General features: G+C 40.9%; 1 protein-coding gene across 1 annotated transcript in view; it reads left to right on the forward strand.

The window, feature by feature from the left end:
- Positions 1 to 204: 204 nt before the first annotated feature.
- Positions 205 to 23,442, forward strand: part of LOC105473256 (FRAS1 related extracellular matrix 3) — a 109,200-nt gene continuing 85,962 nt past the window's right edge. Inside the window, exons 1-2 of the mRNA XM_011726959.2 lie at positions 205 to 5,890; positions 8,139 to 8,228. Coding sequence (XP_011725261.2) covers positions 700 to 5,890; positions 8,139 to 8,228 — 5,281 coding nt within the window. The 5' untranslated portion in view covers positions 205 to 699. The remainder of the gene's footprint in view (positions 5,891 to 8,138; positions 8,229 to 23,442) is intronic.

The raw sequence follows: 23,442 nt of genomic DNA on the forward strand, positions 1-23,442 counted from the left end.
AGATCCTGAATAAGCTGCTTCATCAGACAGCCAGCTAGAAAATCCTATTTGCAAAATAGCTCCCACCAGTTTCTTTTATGTCCGAAGTGAGACTCAGTTTTTGGCTAGAAAATACACTCCTGTCAGCGGTAAGGAAGAGGAATGGTGTCTCTCCCCCTTTTCAGAAACACCATTCCCTGGATGAATGGACAGCAGGAGCGCAGTCTCACAGACGCAGGACTGACCCGAGTACAGTCTCACCGTCTCTCTCCCAACCCTGAGGGGGGACAATCCCTTTGTGGCACCCGGGAAAGAGAGTATCCAAACGAGCTGGTCGGAGTCTGGCAGCGTGGGCAGCAGCGCGGCGACCACGGCTCCGGGCGCGAAGGTGTGTAAGGTAGGCGGGGTGAAGCACCCAGGAGCGGAGGGAAGAGCGCTGCACCCTGGCTAAGTCTAGCCGCGCTGGGCGCGTATCTGGGCGGCCCCAGAAACCAGCAGAGGCAGACTTGGGCCCGGGCAGAGCAGGAGGTGGGCAGAGCCCGTTCCCCCGCTGCCGTTACCTGCAGCAGCAGAAGCGCAGCCGCTGGCTCTTGCTGGATCCGCGCGTGGGCTACCGACTGGACAGCAGCTACCGCCTCCACTGCCTGCACCTGCGACTCAGCGGATCCCTCTTTGGACAGGGCACCCCCACTCCGGGAATCCCAACGCCAGGAGCCATCCATGGCCATGACGGGGGCTTCTCGGCACCCGACTGGGACGCCCAGCCAGCTCCTTGTGGCGCTCGCCTGCCTGCTCTTGAGTCGCCCTGCGCTGCAGGGACAGGCATCCTCGCTTGGGACCGAGCCCGACCCGGTGCTTTACCTGCACGCCTGGGGTGCACTTGAAGGCACTCGCCCCGACGGCCCTAGCGTGCTGATTGCCAACCCTGGACTCCGGGTGCCCTTGGGTCGTTCCCTTTGGCTCGACCCGCTCCGGGACCTGGTGATTGGAGTGCTGCCGGGGGACCGGTGCGAAGTGACGGTACTGGACGCCCTGCCGCTGCTCAAGGGCGCGCTCTCCCCGCGCCGCTTCCCCTGCGCCTTCGGGCCCCGCCAGGTCCAGTACACTCATTTCGGCTCCCACAGCCCCGGACGCGCCCGGGTGCTGCTGCAGCTGCGCTACGACGCCCCGACTCACACGTTGGTGCTGCCCTTCACGCTGGCGGTGGACGTGGTCTTTTCCCAGCTGGAGCTGGTGACGCGCAACAGGCCTTTGGTAGTGGAGAAGCTGCAGGGCTGGAGCCGTGCCATCGACAGGAGAGTGCTGGACTTCGCCTCCCTGAAGTCCAGAGCCACGGCCACCCGCAGGTGCCGGCTCACCCCACTTCCTCACGAGGACGGCCCCCTGCCCAAGTACGGGCGCTTGGTGGACGCGATGGGGGCCCCTCTCCCCAGGGGCAAGCGCGTAGACTGTGAAGCTTTCCTCCGGGCTGGGGTGCGCTATCAGCACACCGCTGCCTCCTCGCCCAACCGGGACTACTTGCCAATGATGGTGGAGCTGCTGGGGCCTGAGGGCCAGGACGCTGGGTCCGCGGGTGTGCTGGTCCGCGAGCACTTCCAGCTGCTGGTGAGGATCCTCGGGGGAGCCAAGAACACACCGCCCAGACCCAGCTTCATGGCCACGATGATGATGGAGGTGGATCCGTTTGTGCTGACAGCCCTGACACCTGACGCACTAGCCGCGGAGGACGTCGAGTCAGACCCTGGCGACCTGGTATTCAACATTCTCAACGCCCCCACTCCCGCACCAGGGCATCCAGGGCAGCAGGGCTACGTGGTCAGCACCGACGACCCTCTAGGCCTTCCAGTCTCCTTCTTTACCCAGCAGGAGCTGCGGGAGCTGAAGATTGCCTATCAGCCCCCTACAGAGAACTCCCATGGAGAGCGCCTCTTTCAGCTGGAACTGGAGGTGGTGGACGGAGACGGCGCCGCCTCAGACCCCTTTGCCTTCATGGTGACAGTGAAATCCATGAATACTCTGGTCCCAGTGGCTAGCCATAACAGGGGACTTGTGCTTTTTGAAGGTCAGTCAAGGCCCTTGTCCAGCACCCACAGCGTTCCTATCAGTGATAAAGATAACCTGGAAGAGGTGAAAATGGCTGCAGTCAGGGGCTTGAGACATGGGCAGCTGGTGGTGTTTGGGGCACCTGCAGGGTGCAAGTATTTCACACCTGCGGACCTGGCAGCAAGGCGAGTGGTGTATCAGCATGATGGCAGCAACACCTACAGTGACAACATCATCTTCCGGATGGAGGACGGACACCACCAAGTGGAATTTCTCTTTCCCGTCACCATCCTACCTGTGGATGATGAACCACCAATGGTCAATACTAACACAGGACTCTCACTGACGGAAGGGCAGGTGGTCCAGATCTCTCCCTTTGTACTGAGCGCTACTGATATTGACTCTGAGGACTCAACCATCCACTTTGTGCTAGAGAACCAGCTCTTAGAAGGAAATAAGGAAGAGCCACAGTGGGAGCTGGCCCCTGGTTCCTCCCACTCAGGCCACTACCTGGGGGACATGTTGCTGCGGCAGGCTGAACTGCCTCTCTCCACCGAAGGTGGGGACTGGCACTACATGGAAAAGGAAGGGCTTTATGAGAAAGTGGTGACTGAGTGGCTACAGAGAGACATAATGGAAGGGAGACTCTTCTACCGCCATCTTGGACCACACAGCTCTCAAACTGTAATGGCCCAGCTGGCTTTCCATGTGCAGGATGACCATGACCCACCCAATCTCTCCAACCAGCACATTTTCACCATCAAGGTCCAGCCAGCGGATATACTGAGTCCACAGCTGTATCCAGGAACTACACTAGAAATGACTGTACAAGAATACCAACTCACTCACTTCCAGAAGAACTTCCTCCGATACATTGACCAGGACTCTGATGACCAGAACCTATGGTACACCCTACTGACACTCCCGACTGACACAGATCGAAACCACCAAGTCCGGGCTGGAGAAATTGTGCTCACTGATTCACCAGACACACTCATCATGCACTTCACCCAAGCCCAGGTAAATCAGCGTGAAGTTGCCTACCGGCCTCCACAGAAGTTAGGTATTGCACCACGGGTTGTGCAGTTTACCTACCAGGTGGAAGATGCTGCAGGCAATAGCGTGCCAGGCACATTTACATTATTCCTGCAACCTGTGGACAACCAGCCCCCAGAAGTCACCAACAGAGGCTTTACTGTCTTAGAGGGAGGCAGCTTTAACCTCAGCAGTAATGAGCTGCATGTTACAGACCCAGACACAGACATTGACCAAATTGTCTTCATATTAGTCCGCGGTCCCCAACATGGACGCTTGCAGTACTTTAAAAAATGTATGGTCCCAGGGGAATCTTTCACGCAAGCTGATATTATTAATGGGAGTGTCTCTTACCAGCATGGTAGAGACCAGACAACTACCAGTGACACTTTCCATCTGGAAGTAAGTGATGGGGTGCACCACATACCCATCACCATCCCAATTTCCGTGCATCCCAGTGTGGCTAATGAAAGTCCTAGGATCTCTATCACAAGTAGTTCATTATTGGATGTTTCTATAGATGTACTAGAGAATAAAGCCACTGAAATTACCATGGGTGTCACCCATGGCAAAAGGAAGGACGTACATCACTTGATGCTGTCTTTCATTGTAAAGGACAGCCCCAAATTGGGCACTATTCTGGTCAATGGTTTGCCCACAGAACGATTCACCCAAGAGGACCTCATCAGTGGGAGAGTAGCCTATGTCCACACTGGAGGTGAAGTTGGTTTTCAAAAGCAGCACGATGCCTTCAGCCTCATCCTCTCCAATGATTCTTACCAATGGGTAGTGGGGAATAGCATAATAGAGAGAGTACAGGTGCGAGTAACTGTGCTGCCTGTGGACAATGTGGGACCCAGGGTCTTGGTGAGGGAGTCCTTCATTGTCTATGAAGGTGAGAAGAACTCCTTGACCTTACAACATCTCCATGTTGAAGATGTGGACACTCCTCAAGATGAACTCCTCTGCACAGTGACTAGTCAGCCAGCCTCTGGCTACCTGGAAAATATTGCACCAGCTCCTGGTTCAAAAATGTCCCAGTCTGGCAGCCCCATCAGTACTTTCTCCCTCAGAGATGTCCAAATGAGGCATATCAATTATGTACAGAGTATTCACAAGGGAGTAGAGCCACAAGAGGATCAATTCACCTTTTATTGCTCTGATGGCATCAACTTCTCCCCAAATGTCTTCTTCCCTATAATCATCCTACCCACCAATGATGAGCAGCCTAAACTTTTTGCCCATGAGTTTGAGGTACTAGAGGGGATGAGCCTGGTCATAGACACTCAGCTGCTCAATGGAGCAGATGCTGACCTGCCACCGAATGAGCTCCACTTTCAACTCACAGTCCTCCCTCGGCATGGACAAATCATAGAGCAGCTGGCTACGGGCAGCCAGCCCATCCACAGCTTCACCCTCAAGGAGATTCAGGAGGCCTCCACCATTGTGTATGAGCATGATGACTCAGAGACCAAAGAGGACAGTTTTGAGGTCTGGCTAAGTGATGGCAAGCACACCACCCACAGGAAGGTACCCATTGTAGTGACCCTAGTGGATGATGAAACTCCTCAGCTGACTGTCAACAATGGGCTGAAAGTAGAGAAAGGACACTCTGAGATTATCACAAATCAGATCCTCAAGGCCACAGATCTTGACTCAGATGATAAGAGCCTCAGTTTTGTCCTCCATTCTGGGCCTCAACAAGGGCTTCTACAGAGGCTGAGAAAACCCAGAGGAGAAGTGAGGAACAATCTTACTCTGGGAATGAACTTTACCCAGGATGAGATTGACAGAGGCCTCATCTGCTATATCCACACAGGCCAAGAAGGGATTGTTGATATTATCAAGTTTGATGTGACTGATGGGGCTAACACTTTGACAGACCACTACTTCTATGTCACTATTGGCAACTTAGACAAGGTCTTCCCTGAGTTAATCAGCAAAAGGATCACCTTAACAGAAGGTGCCAGAGTGACCCTTACCAACAGTCTGCTTAGCAACAGTGATATCAACAGCTCTGATGAACATCACTTTAACATTACACGGGCTCCAAGCCTGGGTCACCTAGAAAGTTCTGACCATGCTGGGGAACCCATTGCCTCTTTCACTCAGCTTCAATTGGCTAGCAACAAAATATCCTATGTCCATACTTCAAATGATGAGAAAAAGATGGACAGCTTTGAGTTTCAAGTGATCAGTGAACTCTACCCTGTGTCCAGAACCTTCAGGATCTTCATCACTGATGTGGATCATAAGAAACCTATCTTGACCATCCATAGACTAACACTACAGAAAGAGGCTAGCCAACTGATCACTCCCCTTGAGTTGACAGTGGAAGACAAGGATACCCCAGATTATCTTATTCTCTTTACCATCACCCAGGCCCCCATGCATGGCAAGATTTTGTACAATGGTAGCCATCCTGTGACCACTTTCACCAAGCAAGACTTGAACAAGAACATGATTAGCTACAAGCACGACGGCAGTGAGACCACTGAAGATAGTTTCTCCTTGACTGTGACAGATGGCACTCACACTGATTTCTATGTCCTCCCAGACACTGCCCTGGAGACACACAAACCTCAAGTAATGAGGGTCCAGATAAGATCATTAGACAATAGGCTTCCCCAGATTACTATCAACAGGGGTGCCCTAACCTTGAAGCACCTTCACACTGGACATATGGGCTTCTTGATTACCAGTAAGTCTCTGAAGGCAGAAGATCAGGACAGTCCCCACAGGCTTCTGAAGTATAAAGTTACCAGAGGACCAGAGCATGGCTTCATTATCAGAACTGGCCTTGGAAACCAGAGCACTCGAGTGTTTACACAAGGTTAGTATGCATTCTTCCCTGACTATTCTGTCCCTCCCCTTCATTGGATCAGATCTCTCAGCTTTGTGTAAAATTGTCCTGACCTCAGACATTTGCACTAAGATTCTTGTTCTGATAAAATACAGTAAAGTATGAAATTATTCTAAAAACAAACAAAGCAACAAGTCCTTTTTCATCAATTTCATCAGAATGCCTATTTAACAGGAACTCACACGTATTTCATAAAGTTGTAGTTATACCTTAAAACTGCTAAACACAGGAGGACAGCTTCTACTTCTGAAATATTATAAGATAACCTTATATTAATTCTGATAATATCAGATTGATTTTGAATTTTAAGAACGACATATAGAAATCATTTGCATAGTTATTAGTAAGTCCAGATTTCTGAAGATGTTTGGTATCTAGATTTTGGATATAAATTCCTACATTGTTCATTTTTATTATACTATTCAAATGTAATTTCTACATCTAATAAAAGCACAGAACTATGTTTGCTTGAGATTATTTTTTTCTTTTATATTTGGTGTTACTACTAATTATGAACTAGAGGCAGGTCCCTCTACTTTCCCAGGTGATGTGATACCTGCTGGTTTTTAAATGCTCTTTATGTTGTCATAACTTTTTTAGATAGCTCTGTGCGTGAAATGTCCCACACATGATACATGTAAACCTAGATGCAAACTCAGAGGAAAACTTACACATGTTTAAAAAATAGTTTGGTTACATTTTCAGAATTTCTTCTAAAGCAAATGAAATCATATGTGGTTCTCCATGGCATGTGTATACCTATGTGACAAATCTGCATGATATGCACATGTATCCCAGAACTTAAAGTATAACAGAAAAAGAAATAATGCAATCACAACAGTGATAACATTTTCAAATATTTAACTTTATAAACTTTTTAAATAATAAAATCATATGACTCTATAAGAATTATTTCTACAAACAAACACCTCCGAGAGCAAATTGTTTTTAAAATACTAATAATTACCAATATAAAAACATAATTATAGACCTTCATAACAAATTATTACCCAAGAGAATAGGCAATAGGAAAAACTCATGATTTTATTCTAATTTTCCTTTTTCTTAGGATGCAGCAATTATTCTTGTTTAAATTCATTTTGACAAATAGTTCATGAGTATCCACAAATATGTCAAGCTCTATACTTGTGCAGAAGATTCAAAACCAGATAGACCTGGCTCTCCATAGAGGGCCAGGATGTTGTAAAGCACACGTAACTAGAACGCCCTCCTTGCTGGGCTTTAGCACCCAGAGAATATGCACATAGTAGCACTGTGACAAAGTCAGGGTTTCTTAACTTTTATTTTAGGTTTGGAAGTACATATATTTAAACTCATGTCATGCTGGTTTGTTGTACAGATTATTTCATCACCCCGGTATTTAAGCCCAGTACCCAGTAGTTATCTTTTCTGCTCTGCTCCTTCCTCCTACCCTCCACCCTCAAGAAGACCCCACTGTCAATTGTTCCTTTCATTGTATTCATGAGTTCTCATCATTTAGCTCCCACTTATAAGTGAGAATATGCAGTATTTGGTTTCCTGTTCCTGAATTAGTTTGTTAAGGATAATAGCCTCTAGCTCTATCCATGTTCTTGAAAAAACAACAACAACAACAACAACAAAAACACATGATCTAGTTTTTAATGGCTGCATAGTATTCCATGGTGTATATGTAATATATTTTCTTTATCCAAAATATCATTGATGGACATTTAGGTTGATTCAGTGTCTTTGCTATTGTGAGTAGTGCTGCAATGAACATTTGCATGCATTTGTCTTTATGGTTGAATGATTTATATTTTTGGGGTGTATACCCAGTAATGGGACTGCTGGGTTGAAGGATAGTTCTGCTTTTAGTTCTCTGAGGAATCACCACACTGCTTTCCAGAATGGCTGAACTAATTTACACTCCCACCAACAATGTATAAATGTTCCCTTTTCTCTGCAACCTCACTCAGCATCTGTTATTTTTTGGCTTTTTAATAATCACCACTCTGACTGGGGTGAGATGGTACCTCATTGTGATAAAGTTTCAAACTAAAGTTTTATTTTTGACATTGTAGCTTTAAGAAGATTCATGTTCACTTAATCATTATTTTCAAATTTATTAATTGGAGTATTTCTATGCCTAATTAAAACTTTGAAGCTGTTAACATACTCATTTTCATTTGTGCCAATATGACTGTGTGTGACGTTTGCTCTTTTTTTTTTTTTTTAGCTGACATTGATGAGATGAAGATATCCTATGTCTTGAATGAGGGCAGCAATGCATCAAAGGACATCTTCTATTTCTCTGTTGAAGACAATGGTAAGTCAATAATAAAACCTTCAAAAGGACTCGTGGTTAACTAAAATCAACATAAAATAGGAAAAAAATTAAATAATTTCTAGGCAAGTACAGGTATCATATAGGCAAGTACAGGTATCATATAAGCAAGTAATCACAATCAATAATGTCATAATACAAACAAATTAATTCTTTTTGTTTCTCTTATGGTCCTGTGCCAAACGATTCTTGATAAATAACTTTTTAGGAAGAGAAAGCAATGAGGGATTTGATGAGTGAAATGTGAAGTATTTTATCTGATCTGGATCATGTGTGACATCATATAGGCAAGTGAATCTCACCTTCAAGAGATTCTGTGAATCTAGCTAGTGGTTTCTATCATTCTGAAACAAATTAGAAAATACATCTTCAGATTTTGTTGAGATTTTTATTTGCAGAACTGAATCTTATGGCTCCCTGACGTTAGATTCGAAATCCTTCTGGATGGGGTAAATATATATATATATACACACACACACACACACACACACACACACACACACACACACACACATCTCCCGGCATAGAGGAAAGCTTACTTTAAAACTGCCTGTTTATGCTGCAGCTTGGTCTGTGTACTATTAACTTCAAAGTAGAATAATGGGCAGCATCTAGTTAACAGAAGCCACTTTCTTTACACACCTAGGGATTCAATGATTATGTGGTCAGCAGAAAAATCATTTTGCAGTATGACAGGATAATAGTAGAAATTATCTCTGTGTGTTGCTTGCCACTCAGTGACCTCTTTCAGTACAAATCATTACTCATTCCCAGTACGTAACCTGCATTTTCTGCCTAAATCATGTGTAATCAGTCAAGAATTGAATTTATTGTAAAGTAGTCCTCTGTGAGAGGCCGTATGGTATACTGACTGGGTTTGAATCCCAACTTGTCCTGTGTGACCTTGAGTAAGTGACCTTGTCCTCTTCATTCATTCCCCCATGTATAAAGTGGTGGTCTTCATACCTATGTCAAAGGGTTACTGAGAGGATTGACTAAGATCATAAATGTAAAGCACTTCATAAAAAGTAGGTGCTTTCACCCGATTCTTGTTCATTTTTTTAAAAAAATTTAATTTAAAAATAGGTGCCCATTAACTAGGTATTTTCTCGCCTTCTGAGGAGACTAACTACAGTTGAAACCACTGATCTCTCCTCCCCATTTCCTTCCTTAAAGTTTAAAACCAAATCTTCTTTCCCTTTCCCAAGTTCTCAAGAACCATAAGTTCCTAAAAATGTGAATGTATGCCTTTAAACAGGCTCATAAATAAATGTAAGACAAATGCTTTATCTTGAATATTTTCCTTTCTGTTTTTGAAACGATCGTCACTCTAAAAAGATGTACCTCTGACTCTGACACTATGCTTTGTGAACAATGTTAGAAACAAAAATCAGTCTGTGATGACACTGTAAGGTGGATTTTATGTAGCTACCATGTTTTAACTTTTTTCTGTGAGCTAGGCTGTCCTTAAAGACATTATGACTTTTGATCCTCACTACAAAATAAAAAGTAAATGTTATGATGCCCACTTTAAAATGAAGACACCACGGTTAAATAACTTGCCTGAAGTCATACAAGTAACAGGCAAGTAAACTGGAATCAAATCCAGGTCTTGCCAATTCCAAAGCTAGGGTTCTTAACTGCTAATGCTACACTCACCCTGCTTTGGGAAGCTGAAGCCACAGACAAAAGTTAGAGAACAGGGACAAGACTGCACTTCTTAACCTGACAAAGAAGCGCCTTGAGAATCAAAGTAATAAGAATGATCAAACACAGAGTCCAAAATATTTGAGGATACATTTGTTCATAGCTGGATCTTAAAGCATGTATACATAAACTAATTAAATATTTGCACATTCATTTATCCAGTGAATTTTTTTCCCTTGGATCCAGGGACAAACTGAAATTTTTAAAAATTATTTATTTAAGATTTTTTTCTAGAAACAGGATCCCTCTATGTTGCCCAGGCTGGAATGCAGTGGCTCGAACTCTAGGCTTCAAGTTGGTCCTCCCACATCCACCTCTCAAGTAGCTGGTACTACAGGCATGTGCTGCCATGCCCAACCAGTGAATTTTTCAGTTGCCTTCCACGTACTGTGCATGGAGCTAAGATCCATGTCTGCTGATGATGGGCATCCCTGGAACAGCTGATAAAGGACTCACTTTAAACGTTTTATTATCTGTGATTTTGAAATATTATGAATCCATTGCTTTACAGTAGCTGACTTAATCTTTTTTCTTTCAAAATGCCCTCACTTTAAAAAGATTTCCCAAATGGAATGTTGAACATTTCCATTTGATCTATTAATAATTTTTTTTCCTAATGGCACATAGCACTAACAGAAGGTATTATATCCTTCTAGAAATAGATCTTTCACTGTCGGGCTGAAGTAGATGTCGTTGTTGTTGTTTCCATACCAATATTCAAACTGTTAAAAGAAGACCCTGCCCTGCCTCCAGAACTGACATTAGGTGTATGCTGCAGCTTAGCTCAGGGGTATTAAGAATGGAAATACTGGCAAAAATGACCCTCATGCTCCAACTTTGCTAAAATCTCAAGAGTGATACCATGAAGGTTTCTAATTAATAGGCTCTGGACCCAGGCTGTCTGTGTCCAAATCTCAGCTCAACTCTTGTAGTCTTACATATTTGAGAAACTGCCTGTGCTTTAGTTTGCTCACCTATGAGCTGAAGATAATGATGGCATGTGCCCCTTAGAATTATTATGAGGATTTTATTAGTTTCCTATTGCTACTATAACAAATTACCAAAAACTTAGTGGCTTGAACCAACACAAATCTGTCATCTTACAGTTCTGGAGTTCAGAAATCCAAAATGGTCCTTAATAGAATAGAATCGAGGTTTTGACAAGGCTGCATTTTCTTTTTTTTTTTTTTTTCCATAAGTTTTTGGGGGTACAGGTGGTATTTGGTTACATGAGTAAGTTCTTTGGTGGTGATTTGTGAGATTTTCGTGTACCCATCACCCGAGCAGTATACAGTATTTTTTGCCGCCTTTCCACTCTTCCCCCCAAGTCCCCAAAGTCCATTGTATCATTCTTATGCCTTTGCATCCTCATATCTTAGCTCTCACATATCAGTGAGAACATATGATATTTGGTTTTCCATTACTGAGTTAATTCATTTAGAATAATAGTCTCCAATCTCATCAAGGTCACTGCAAATGCTGTTAATTCATTCCTTTTATGACTGCATAGTATTCCATTGTATATATATACCACAGTTTCTTTATCCACTCATTTATTGATGGGCATTTGGGTTGGCTCCATGATTTTGTAATTGTGAATTGTGCTGCTATAAACATGCGTGTGCAAGTATCTTTTTCAAATAATGACTTCTTTTCCTCTGGGTGGATACCTAGTAGTGGGATTGCTGGATCAAATGGTAGTTCTACTTCTGGTTCTTTAAGGAATCTCCACACTGTTTTCTGTAGTGGCTGTACTAGTTTACATTCCCACTGGCAGTGTAGAAGTGTTCCCTGATTAACAAACACATCCACACCAAAATCTACTGCTTTTTTTAATTATTATTTTTTGATTATTGCCATTCTTGCAGGAGTGAGGTGGTATCTTATTGTGGTCTTGATTTACATTTCCCTAATTATTAGTGATGTTGGGCATTTGTTCATGTTTGTTGGCCATTTGTATATCTTCTTTTGAGAATTGTCTATTAATGTCCTTAGCCCGCTTTTTGATGGATTGTTTGTTTTCTTCTTACTGATTTGTTTGAGTTTGTTGTAAATTCTGGATATTAGTCCTTTGTCAGATATATACATTGTGAAGACTTTCTCCCACTCTGTGGGTTGTGCGTTTTCTCTGCTGACCATTTCTTTTGCCATGCAAAAGCTCTTTTGTTTAATTAGGTCCCAGCTATTTATCTTTGTTTTTATTGCATTTCCTTTTGGGATCTTGAAATCCTTGGCTAGGCCAGCGTCTAGAAGGGTTTTTCCAATGTTATCTTCTAGAATTTTTATAGTTTCAGGTCTTAGGATTAAGTCCTTAAGGCATCTTGAGTTGGTTTTTGTATAAGGTGAGAGATGAGGATCCAGTTTCACTTGCCTACATTTGGCTAGCCAATTATCCCAGCACCATTTGTTGAAAAGGGTGTCCTTTCCCCACTGTATGTTTTTTGTTTGCTTTGTCAAAGATCAGTTAACTGGAAGTATTTGGCTTTATTTCTGGGTTCTCTGTTCTGTTCCATTGGTCTGTGTGCCTACTCTTGTACCAGTACCATGCTGTATTAGTGACTATGGCCTTATAGTACAGTCTGAAATCAGGTAGTGTGATGCCTCCAGGTTTGTTCTTTTTGCTTAGTGGCTTTGGCTATACGGGCTCTTTTTTGGTTCTATATGAGTTTTAGAGTTCTTTTTCCTAATTCTATGAATACTTATGGTGGTATTTTGATGGGAAGTGCCTTGAATTTGTAGATTGCTTTTGGCAGTATGGTCATTTTCACAATATTTATACTACCAATCCATGAGCATGAGATGTATTTCCATTTGTTTGTGTTGTCTGTGATTTCTTTCAGTAGTGTTTTGTACTTTTCCTTCTAGAGGTCTTTTGATTCCTTGGTTAGGTATATTCCTAAGTATTTTATTTTATTTTATTTTATTTTATTTTATTTTATTTTATTGCAGCATTTTAAAAGGGGTTGAGTTCTTGATTTGATTCTCTGCTTGGTAGCTGTTGGTGTATAGAAGAGCTACTGATTTGTGTACATTAATCTTGTATCCCATAAACTCTATTGAATTATTTTATCAGTTCTAGGAGCTTTCTGGAGGAGTCCTTAGGGTTTTCAAGGTAAATGATCATATTATCAGCAAACAGTGTCAGTTTGATTTCATCTTTACCGATTTGGATGCCCTTTGTTTCTTTCTCTTGTCTGATTGCTCTGGCTAGGACCTCCAGTACTATGTTGAAGACGAGTGGTGAGAGTGGGCATCCTTGTCTTGTTCCAGTTCTCGAAGGGAATGATTTAAACTTTTGCCCATTCAGTATTATATTGGCTGTGGGTTTGTCATAGATGGCTTTTATTACATTAAAGTATGCCCCTTGCATGCCAATTTTGCAGAGAGTTTTAATAATAAAGGGATGCTGGATTTTGTCAAATGCTCTTTCTGCATCTATTGAAATGATCATGTGATTTTTTGTTTTAATTCTGTTTATGTGGTGTATCAAATTTATTGACTTGTGGATGTTAAACCATCCCTGCATCCCTGATATGAAACCCACTTGATCATGGTGGATTATTTGTCTTTTTGACATATTGTTGGACTCAGTTAGCTAGTATTTGATTAAGGATTTTAGCATCCATTGTTCATCAAGGATATTGGTCTGTAGTTTTCAGTTTTGGTTATATCCTTTCCTGGTTTTAGTATTAGGGTGATGCTGGCTTTGTAGAATGAATTAGGGAGGGTTCTGTTTTTCTCTATCTTGTGGAATAGTGTCAAAAGAATTGTACCAATTCTTCTTTGAATGCCTGGTAGAATTCTGTTGTGAATCCATCTGGTCCTGGATTTTTTGTTGTTGTTGTTGTTGGTAATTTTTTAATTACCATTTCAATCTCACTGCTTGCTATTGGTCTGCTCAGGGCATCTAATTCTTCCTAATTTAAGTTAGGAGGGTTGTATTTTTCCGGGAATTTATCCATCTCTTCTAGGTTTTCTAGTTATGTGAGTAAAGGTGTTCATAGCAGCCTTGAATGATCTTTTCTATTTCAGTGGTGTCATTTGTAATATCTCCTTACATTTGGTGTCATTTGTAAAACCTCCATTCTATGGTTCTATATCTTTTATATATATACACACACATATATATATATGAACTTAAAGTATATATATATGTGTGTGTGTGTACATATATATGTGTGTGTACATATATATGTGTGTGTACATATATATATACTTTAAGTTCTGGGGTGTGTGTGTGTGTGTATATATATATACACACACTTTAAGTTCTGGGGTACATGTGCAGAACATGCAGATTTGTTACATGCAGATTTTGTTTCTTAGTGAGGTTATTTGGATTTTCTCTCTACTTTTCTTGGTTAATCTTGTCAATGGTCTATCAATTTTATTTATCTTTTCAAAGAACCAGCTTTTTTGTTTTATTTAACTTTTGTATTTTTTGTTTGTTTGTTTCAATTTCATTTAGTTCTGATCTGATCTTGGTTATTTCCTTTCTTTTGCTGAGTTTGGGTTTGGTTTGTTCTTGTTTCTCTAGTTTCATAAGGTGTGACCTTAGATTGTCTATCTGTGCTTTCAGTCTTTTTGATGTAGGTGTTTAGGACTATGAACTTTTATCTTAGCACTGCCTTTGCTGTATCCCGGAGATTTTCATAGGTTGTGTCATTATTGTCGTTCGGTTTGAAGAATTTTTTAATTTCCATCTTGATTTTGTTTTTGACCCAATGCTCATTCAGGAGCAGGTTAATTTCCATGTATTTGTATGGTTTTGAAGGTTCCTTTGGGAGTTGATTTCCAGTTTTATTCCACTATGGTGTGAAAGAGTGCTTGATATAATTTCAATTTCCTAACATTTATTCAGGCTCGTTTTATGGCCTATCATATGATCTATCTTGGAGAAAGTTTCATGTACTGTTGAATAGAATGTGTATTCTGCTATTGTTGTATACAATGTTCTGTATATATCTGTTAAAGTCCATTTGTTCCAAGGTATAGTTTAAATCCCTTGTTTCTGTCTTCATGACCTGTCTATTGCTGTCAGTGGAGTATTTAAGTCCTCCACTCTTACTGTGCTGATGTCTATCTCATTCCTTAGGTCTATTAGTAATTGCTTTATAAATTTTGGAGCACCAGTGTTAGATGCATATATGTTTAAGACTGTGATATTTTCCTGTTGGATGAGGCCTTTTACCATTATATAATGTCTTTCTTTGTCTCTTCCAATGGCTGTTGCTTTAAAATTTGTTTTGTCTGATATAAGAATAGCTACCCCAGCTCACTTTTGGTATCTGTTTGCATGAAATGCCTATTTCCACCCCTTTACTCTAAGTTTATGTGAGTCCTTATGTGCTAGCTGAGTCTCCTCAATGCAGCAGATAGTTGGTTGGTGAGTTCTTATCCATTCTGTGGTTCTGTATCTTTTATATATACACACACACACATATATATATGAACTTAAAGTATATATATATGTGTGTATACATATATATGTGTGTGTACATATATATATACTTTAAGTTCTGGGGGGGTGTGTGTGTGTGTGTGTATATATATATATATATATACACTTTAAGTTCTGGGGTACATGTGCAGAACATGCAGATTTGTTACATAGGTATACACATGCCATGGTGGTTTGCTGCACCCATCAACCCATCATCTACATTAGGTATTTTTCCTAATGCCATCCCTCCCCCAGGCCCCCACCCCTCGACAGGCCCTGGTGTGTGATGAGCCCCACGCAGCTGTGTCCATGCGTTCTCATTATTCACCTCCCACTTATGAGTGAGAATATGCTGTGTTTGGTTTTCTGTTGTTGTGTTAGTTTGGACATGAATGAAGCTGGTTCTGTATCTTTTAAGCAGAGCATTTAGATCACTGGCATTCAATGTTAGTATTGAAATGTGAGGTACTATTGCAGTCATCATGCACTTTGTTACCTACGTACTTTGGTTTTTGTTTTTTGCTTTTTAACTTGTATTTTTGTTTTATGGGTCCTGTGTGATTTATGCTTTAAAGAGGTTCTGTTTTGATGTGTTTCCAGGATTTGTTTCAAGATTTAGAGGTCCTTTAGAGTTCCTATAGTGGTGGCTTGGTAATGATGAATTCCCTCAGCACTTGTTCATCTGAAAAAGACTGTATGTTTCCTTCATATATGATGCTTACTTTTGCTGGATACAAAATTCTTGGCTAATAATTATTTTGTTTAAGGAGACTGAAGATAGGCCCCTAACCCTTCTAGCTTGTAGGGTTTCTGCTGAGAAATGTGCTGCTAATCTGGTACATTTTTCTTTATAGGTTACACGGTGCTTCTGTCTCACAGCTCTTAAGATTCTTTCCTTCATCTTTGAATAACCTGATGACAATGAGCCTAGGTGAAGATCTTTTTGCAATAATTTTCCCAGGTGTTCTTTGTGCTTCTTGTATTTGGATGGCTAGGTCTCTAGCAAGGCTGGGGAAGTTTTCCTTGATTTTTCCCCCAAAAAATGTTTTTAAAATTTTTAGACTTCTCTTCTTCCTAAGGAACACCGATTATTCTTAGGTTTGTTCATTTAACATAATCCCAGACTTCCTGGAGGCTTTGTTGATATTTTCTTATTCTTTTTTCTTTGTCTTTGTTGGATTGGGTTAATTTGAAGACGTTTTCTTTGAACTCTAAATTTCTTTCTTCTACTTGTTCAATTCTATTGCTGAGACCTTCCGGAGCATTTCACATTTCTAAAAGTATATACAAAGTTTCATGAATTTTTTATTGTTTTTTCTTTAAGCTATCTATTTCCCTGAATATTTCTCCCTTCACTTCTTATATCATTTTTTGGATTTCCTTGCATTAGGCTTCACCTTCCTCTGGTCCCTCTCTGATTAGCTTAATAACTAACCTCCTAAATTCCTTTTCAGGTAAATCAGGGATTTCTTCTTGGTTTGGACCCATTGCTGATGAACTAGTGTGATTTTTGGGGGGTGTTGAAGAGCCTTGTTTTGTCATTTTACCGGGATTGATTTTCTGGTTCCTTCCCATTTGGGTAGCCTCTGTCAGAGGGAAGGTCTAGGGCTGAAAGCTGCTGTTCAGATTCTTTTGTCCCACGGGGTGTTCCCTTGATGTAGTACTCTCTGCCTTTTACTATGAATGTGGCTTCTGTGAGCCAAACTGCAGTGATTGTGTTCTCTCTTCTGGGTCTAGCCACCCAGCAAGTCGACCAGACTCTGGGCTGGTACTGGGGTTTTCTGCACAGAGTCCTGTGATGTGAAGCATCTATGGGTCCCTCAGCCATGGAAAGCAGCTCCTGTTCTGGTGGAAGTGGCGGGAGGTGCAGTGGACTCCATGAGGGTCCTTAGCTTTGGTGGTTTAATGCTCTATTTTTGTGCCAGTTGACCTCCTGCTAGGAGGTCACACTTTACAAAGAGCATCAGCTGTGGTGGTATGGGGAGGAATTGTCAGTGGGCAGGGTCCTAGAACTCCCAAGATTATATGCCCTTGTCTTCCACTACCAGGGTGGGTAGGGAAGAACCATCACGTGAGGGAGGGGTTAGGTGTGTCAGAGCTTAGACTTTCCTTGGGTGAGTCTTGCTGCAGCTGCTGTCGGGGATAGGAGTGAGGTTCCCAGGTCACTGGAGTTGTGTACCTAGGAGGATTATGTCTTCCTCTGCTGAGTCATACAGGTTGTTAGGGAAGTGGGGGAAAGCCTGCAGTCACAGGCCTCGGCCAGCTCCCTCGCAAACTTAAGGGCAGTTCTCACCTTCATCATGCCCCCCACAACAACCCCCAGACCATTTCCTGGCAGAGAACCACACGGGCTTGAAAACCTGCCTCAGGCTATATGCCTCCCAGCTGCGAAAGAAAGGGGCTTGGTTCTTTCCCCGCCTGTGGAGTTCTCCACACTGGATTTGCTCCCTCCCTGAGTTCTGGCCAGGAGGCTTCTCACTCCGTTGAAATTGTTACAAAGTTCAGCTAGCGATTTCGTTGTCCCTGTGTAGTTCTCCGCCTGCTCCTCTCCTGTTGGATCCCTGTGATGCCAGGCAGGAATGGCCTGCTAGGGGAACCAGCGAGCTCCCGGGCCTTTCTGCGGCTTCCTCTACCCCTGAATTTTGTTCAGCTCTCCAAATTGACTCAGCTGCAGGTAAAGTTGGAAACTTCTCCTGCGAACAGACTTTCAGCTTCTCCAATGGGGGTGTGTGTTCAGGAGAGGAGGGTCTCCCTTTACCACTTCCATAGTTGGGGCACTCACAGTTTGGGGGGACTCTCCCAGGTCCGCAGGAACATTCTGCTTCCTTCAGAGGGTCTGTGGGTCCTCTTGGGATTGCTAGTTTGTTCTTGCAGTCGATCTGGAGCTAAAATTCACAATGCGAGCCCCTGCTCGCTCTGTCCAGAGCTGCAATCTAATCCTGCCTCCCATCTGCCATGATGTCCCGCCTCTCTCCAGCCTAGTTTTTAAAACCTCAAGACCGCATGTTCTTATGCAACTTTAGGGTAGAATCCATTTCCTGGCCTTTTCCAGCTTCTAGCGATTGCACATTCTTTCATCTTCAAAGCCAGAAGTGGCTGAATCTTTCTCCTGCTGCATCACTCTGATATTCTCCTGCCTCCCTCTTTCACTAGTAAGGACCCTTGTGATACATTGGGCCTACCCAGATAATCCAGCATAATCTCCCTGTCTCAAGAGCCTTCTTTTAATCACATCTGAAAATTCCCTTTGGCCATGCAATATATTCATAGATTCCAGGAATGAAGATGTGGATGTCTTTTGGGAAACATTGAACCATTGTTCTCTACCACAAGTATTAAAGGAATCAACACACATAAGGCACTTAGAAGACTGTCTGATACATAATAAGCACTCAGTAAATACCATCTTTACAATTATCAGCTAGTGTTAATGGTAAAGGGTAGTTACTGCAAGTTGTCCAGGCTCTTTGCATTTTGAACAAAGAATTGGACAAAACCCCCAGCAAAGCAAAGGAATGAAGCAACAAAAGAACAAAAGCAGGGATTTACTGAAAACAAAAGAACACTCCACAGTGTGGGAGCAGACCCAAGCAGTGGCTCGAGGGCTGGATACAGAATCTTCTTGGGTCCCAATACCTGCTAGAAGTTTCTCTTTGGCCACTTCATGCTCACCTCATGTAACGGAAGTGGTAGCCCACTATCAGTCTGATTGGTTGCAGACAGTAGCTATTCAGAGGCTGGAGTGAAGTTACAAAGTTGCAAACCAAGACTCAACCTCACTCATGATTTGTTGCAGATAGCCAATCTCCCATCTGATGGGCAGAAAAGGTCAAAGGCAGTAGCCTCTGGTCCTTTTGTTACTTAGGCCTGGAAAATTAGGATTTTCCTCTTAATTTAGTTCTAGGAAGTTGGCGTGAAACAGGCTTAGATCCCCTGCCTCCAGACCCTATTCTCTTGCCTCACCATGATACCAAATTTTGTATTTTTCTTCTTCTAGCTGAAAAGGAGTTTATTAACTTATTCCTCTTTATAGGAGGTCAACTTTTAGACTATTTTGGTGAATTATTTTATTGGGATATTGCCTGAAACCCTTGGTTTCTCACCTCTTTTTCTCTGCCTACTTATAAACTGATTTTATATTTATTAGATGTCCAACAAGTAGACAAAAGAAGGAGAGGAAGTAACTCAGTCCAGTGTTTCAGTCTTTGATGCTACTTACTGAGCTAATGCAGAGTGAATATCTTACCTATCCATATCTTGTTGTCTCTATCAATTTTGCCTTTTTCTTTTAACTAACATATACCAAAAATGTAATATGATGCCTAGCATATATCAATTTCCCAATAAATATGAGTTTTCGTCTCTTCTCTTCTTTCCTCCCACATAGTTATGGACATAACCATACTGGTGTATAGAGTTTAACTGGCAATTTAAATGGAAATTTTTGACAATGTGGTGGATTTATGTGTTTCATCCATTTCTGCAGTTTTTGAGTAATCCAGACTAGGGCTATTTCACCATGAGAGATCAGTCTACTTTTTAATATTAATGATAAATTTCATTATATTCAAGATTACTATGAAAGCCACTGGCAGAATAGGGGAACAGTTCAGATTTCTAAAGCTCTGAACTGTGCCAATTAAGCATACTGTCAAGTTTATTAATTTTCCTTCCCTAGGTCATTATACTCATAGAATCATAGATTTGTATTGAAATTTTTCACATCTCCACTATATATAACACTAAATGGGTCTCTTCCACTTACCATACAATAATATTATTCTAAACTTATATAGTACTTAATATATCAATAAAGCGTTTTATAGGAGTTATTTCATTTGCTCCTTACCACAAAATTATTTCATTTGCCATTTTAAGATGACAAAATGGGCTTAAGGAATAAAAGTCATCTATACAAAGAACAATTTAGAGGAACCAAGTCAACACCTTCTAACAAGCCATACTGAATAGCTAGCTATATGCAAGTAAGACTATTATAATTTTGTGATGTACTATAGATATTTAACTATCTTATTAAGACTAGAAACAGATTGTTCAATTTTCTCTCAAATAATTTGGTGTTTAAAACTCATGTGATTAATATTGTGCATTTTGATTTTAAATTTGACCAGATGGAATTTGACTAGCCTCACGGTCCACATGAATTCCAATTTTCTGTTTAAGTGGGCTGTCCTTTTCAAGCAAGTTATGAAAATAAAGTAATAAGAGATTTTTAAAATATTTATCAGGACAGTGACAGGGATAGAACCAACCAAGAGTTCAATGAATCTGCCCATGCAGTTAAAGTAATATCACACTTACTTAGAACATTGAACTCTCTAGAATACATATGATAATTCAAAAGCAAGTTAGAAATGTCTCTGGGTAGTCAAATTATGAGATCCATGGCCCAGAATTTTCACACCTGACTCAAAAATGCTTGAAGTCTGTTTGCTCTTATTCTTCAAACGACTCTAATTATATTTTAAACAAAAACAGTGGTAAGAAAAGCATAAGTGTTAAAGGCAAAGACAGTTACAAAATATAGACAAGGTAAAAATTAGCAGATAAAGAATTCGGGAAGCAATGTAAATGTAGTGATGAGACAAAATGCCCAACATATTTCTATAGCTCCTTATAATATAGAGGAAGGCGTAAGTGTGGTAAGTCTGTAAAACAAGTCTATGGGCCTTAGAAGATGATATAATAATAAACCTATATTTGTTCATATTGGAAAAGGTTCATAATGTACTGCTAAATGAAGAAAAACAAGTGGAAAACAGTGTGTAACGATGTAAAGGAGATTACATTGTGATATATAGAGATAGATATGCTATATATTCCATATATATGCATTATTCCCTATTCCATATATATATATATATATATAGCTGTCTAAAATATATACAGCAAGATGTTAAGATTGGTTTATAATGGCAATGATGGATTATAAATTGTTTTTACTAATATTTCCCTTTGCTTTTCTTTACATTTTCTTGTGTAAATGCTTTACAATGACCATTTTATTATTATTAGAAGAAGGCAATATTATTAGAAGAAGGCAATTTCCATTTAAGAAAAAAAGAATACTTGAATACATCACAACCAGCTTGGTTCAATAATATTGATTAATATGACTAACCACATTATTCTGGCTTATACATACCTCAAAAATGTCCCCATTATAATAATGTAACGGGTTCAAAAATCCAAACAAAGGGAATCAGGACGATTTATCTCAGGCAGGAAGGAATCAGCAATTGGACTTGTTGCTAACTTGTTTCCTCATGAGTCCTTCTTGTTTGGTTCTTTTATTCCTGCATACATGGTGAACAAAAATGAATTGTTCGCCCTGGACTAGCTCTAAGCAAGATAGTTCCAGAGGCAATGAGAGGCAATGGAGCAGACAAGGCTCACCAACAGCATTTCCAGGTTCCATAAAGCCAATCTGTGGAAGAACTGGCTCAGATCTGTGAAATATAGGAAATTGCTGCAGAGGACTGGATGTGCAGATCCTGTGCTGAGCAAAGTGACATCATCCACTCTCCCACATGAGATATGCCAGATAATCTTCCCTTTGTATGATTTAATTTTATTCTGTTTTTCTTTTATGCTGAAACCGCTGATTATATAAAGATGAAAAAATATTTTTTATTTACTTTTGATCATCTAATAAGTTATCCAGGGAGTCAGCTCAGCCATATTTTCTATTTTTACTATGAAGGCCAGGCCTGGAGTTCAACCGTTGCTGTAGGCAATTTTTGCTACAAATTGCTCTTTTCTAAAAGGCAATACTTTTTCACACCATCCAAGATTGAGTCAGTCTTAGAAGAGAATTCAATGAATGAGACAATGGTAAGGAACAATATTTTGAAAATTAATGGGCACACTGGTAAACTTGTTTTTAGCATTGTTAATTGTACTTCCAAGTGAAAGTGTTAAGTCTAAAATCCTGCACATAAATACCTGAATTTGGTGGTATTTTTTGAATAGTCTAAGAAATTGTAAATGACCTATAATTTCTGGTGGAGACCAGAAGACTGCTATCAACATTTTTAGAAAATAAAATAAATGTGTATACATGATTAAAGAATAACAACAATTAAACTGTGCATTGACACCTAATTCCTTTTCCAAAAGAGAAATTATTTCTTACGTTTTCTTACAGAAAGAAAATTATTCACAAAGCAGAATATATATATGTGCATCCTTTTTATACATGCAAAAGAGATTTTTTATGTTTGTGTCTAAACCTTACTCGCATCTACTTAAAATATGTTCTTAATATATTACTCGAAATATAGTTCATCATATATATAATAAACTAGCACAAATGGATTTACCTAAGCTGCCTTATTCTTTTTAAACAGTGTATATTTCGTTTTATGACTATACTGAAGTTTAATTTAGTTGTTATCTAATAAAAGGCATTTTTCTCTTTCATTTTCAATGTTGTTTTGAACTTTTAATCTCGGCTGACTGTGGTACATGCTTGCATACTTTTTCTTAGCACCAGAAATATTGATTTAACCTGAATATTTGAATGTCTAAAACATTCTAGCATTTTCCTAAATTCCATAGTTGCTTCAAACATAGACTTTTTCATACAAAGATGCCAAGACAGACATGTGGTTGAGGTCTAAAGTATGACAGCAGTTTATTCCAAGATTAGCTTTTAATCCTTAGAAGTAAAAATAGTATGAGCAAAGAAACAACCAAACAAACAAAATCTCTTGCTGGTAGATGTTCCAAGAAACTCCTTGAATAGTAAACTGAGTTGTCAGCATTCTTGCTTCTTTGGCTTTAGAGGGGTTGAACTATGGTGGATTCTTTACCTTTGGGGTTTTGAGGTCATTTATGCTGAACTTGTAAGGATTAAGTCTGCAATTTAGAATCAAGTCTACACTTACACGGAACTGCCTGAAGATATACTGCTGCTCTGAGTACACATTTCTAGCTCGCTAGCCAGTGGAATGCCAAACATCACTATGCAGTGACAATGCATAGTGATGCATAGTGAGAGAGAGGGGAACCTTGCCCACTGTA

The sequence above is a fragment of the Macaca nemestrina genome, chromosome 3, assembly GCF_043159975.1.
Source record: "Macaca nemestrina isolate mMacNem1 chromosome 3, mMacNem.hap1, whole genome shotgun sequence".
NCBI classification, from domain to species: Eukaryota; Metazoa; Chordata; class Mammalia; order Primates; family Cercopithecidae; genus Macaca; species Macaca nemestrina.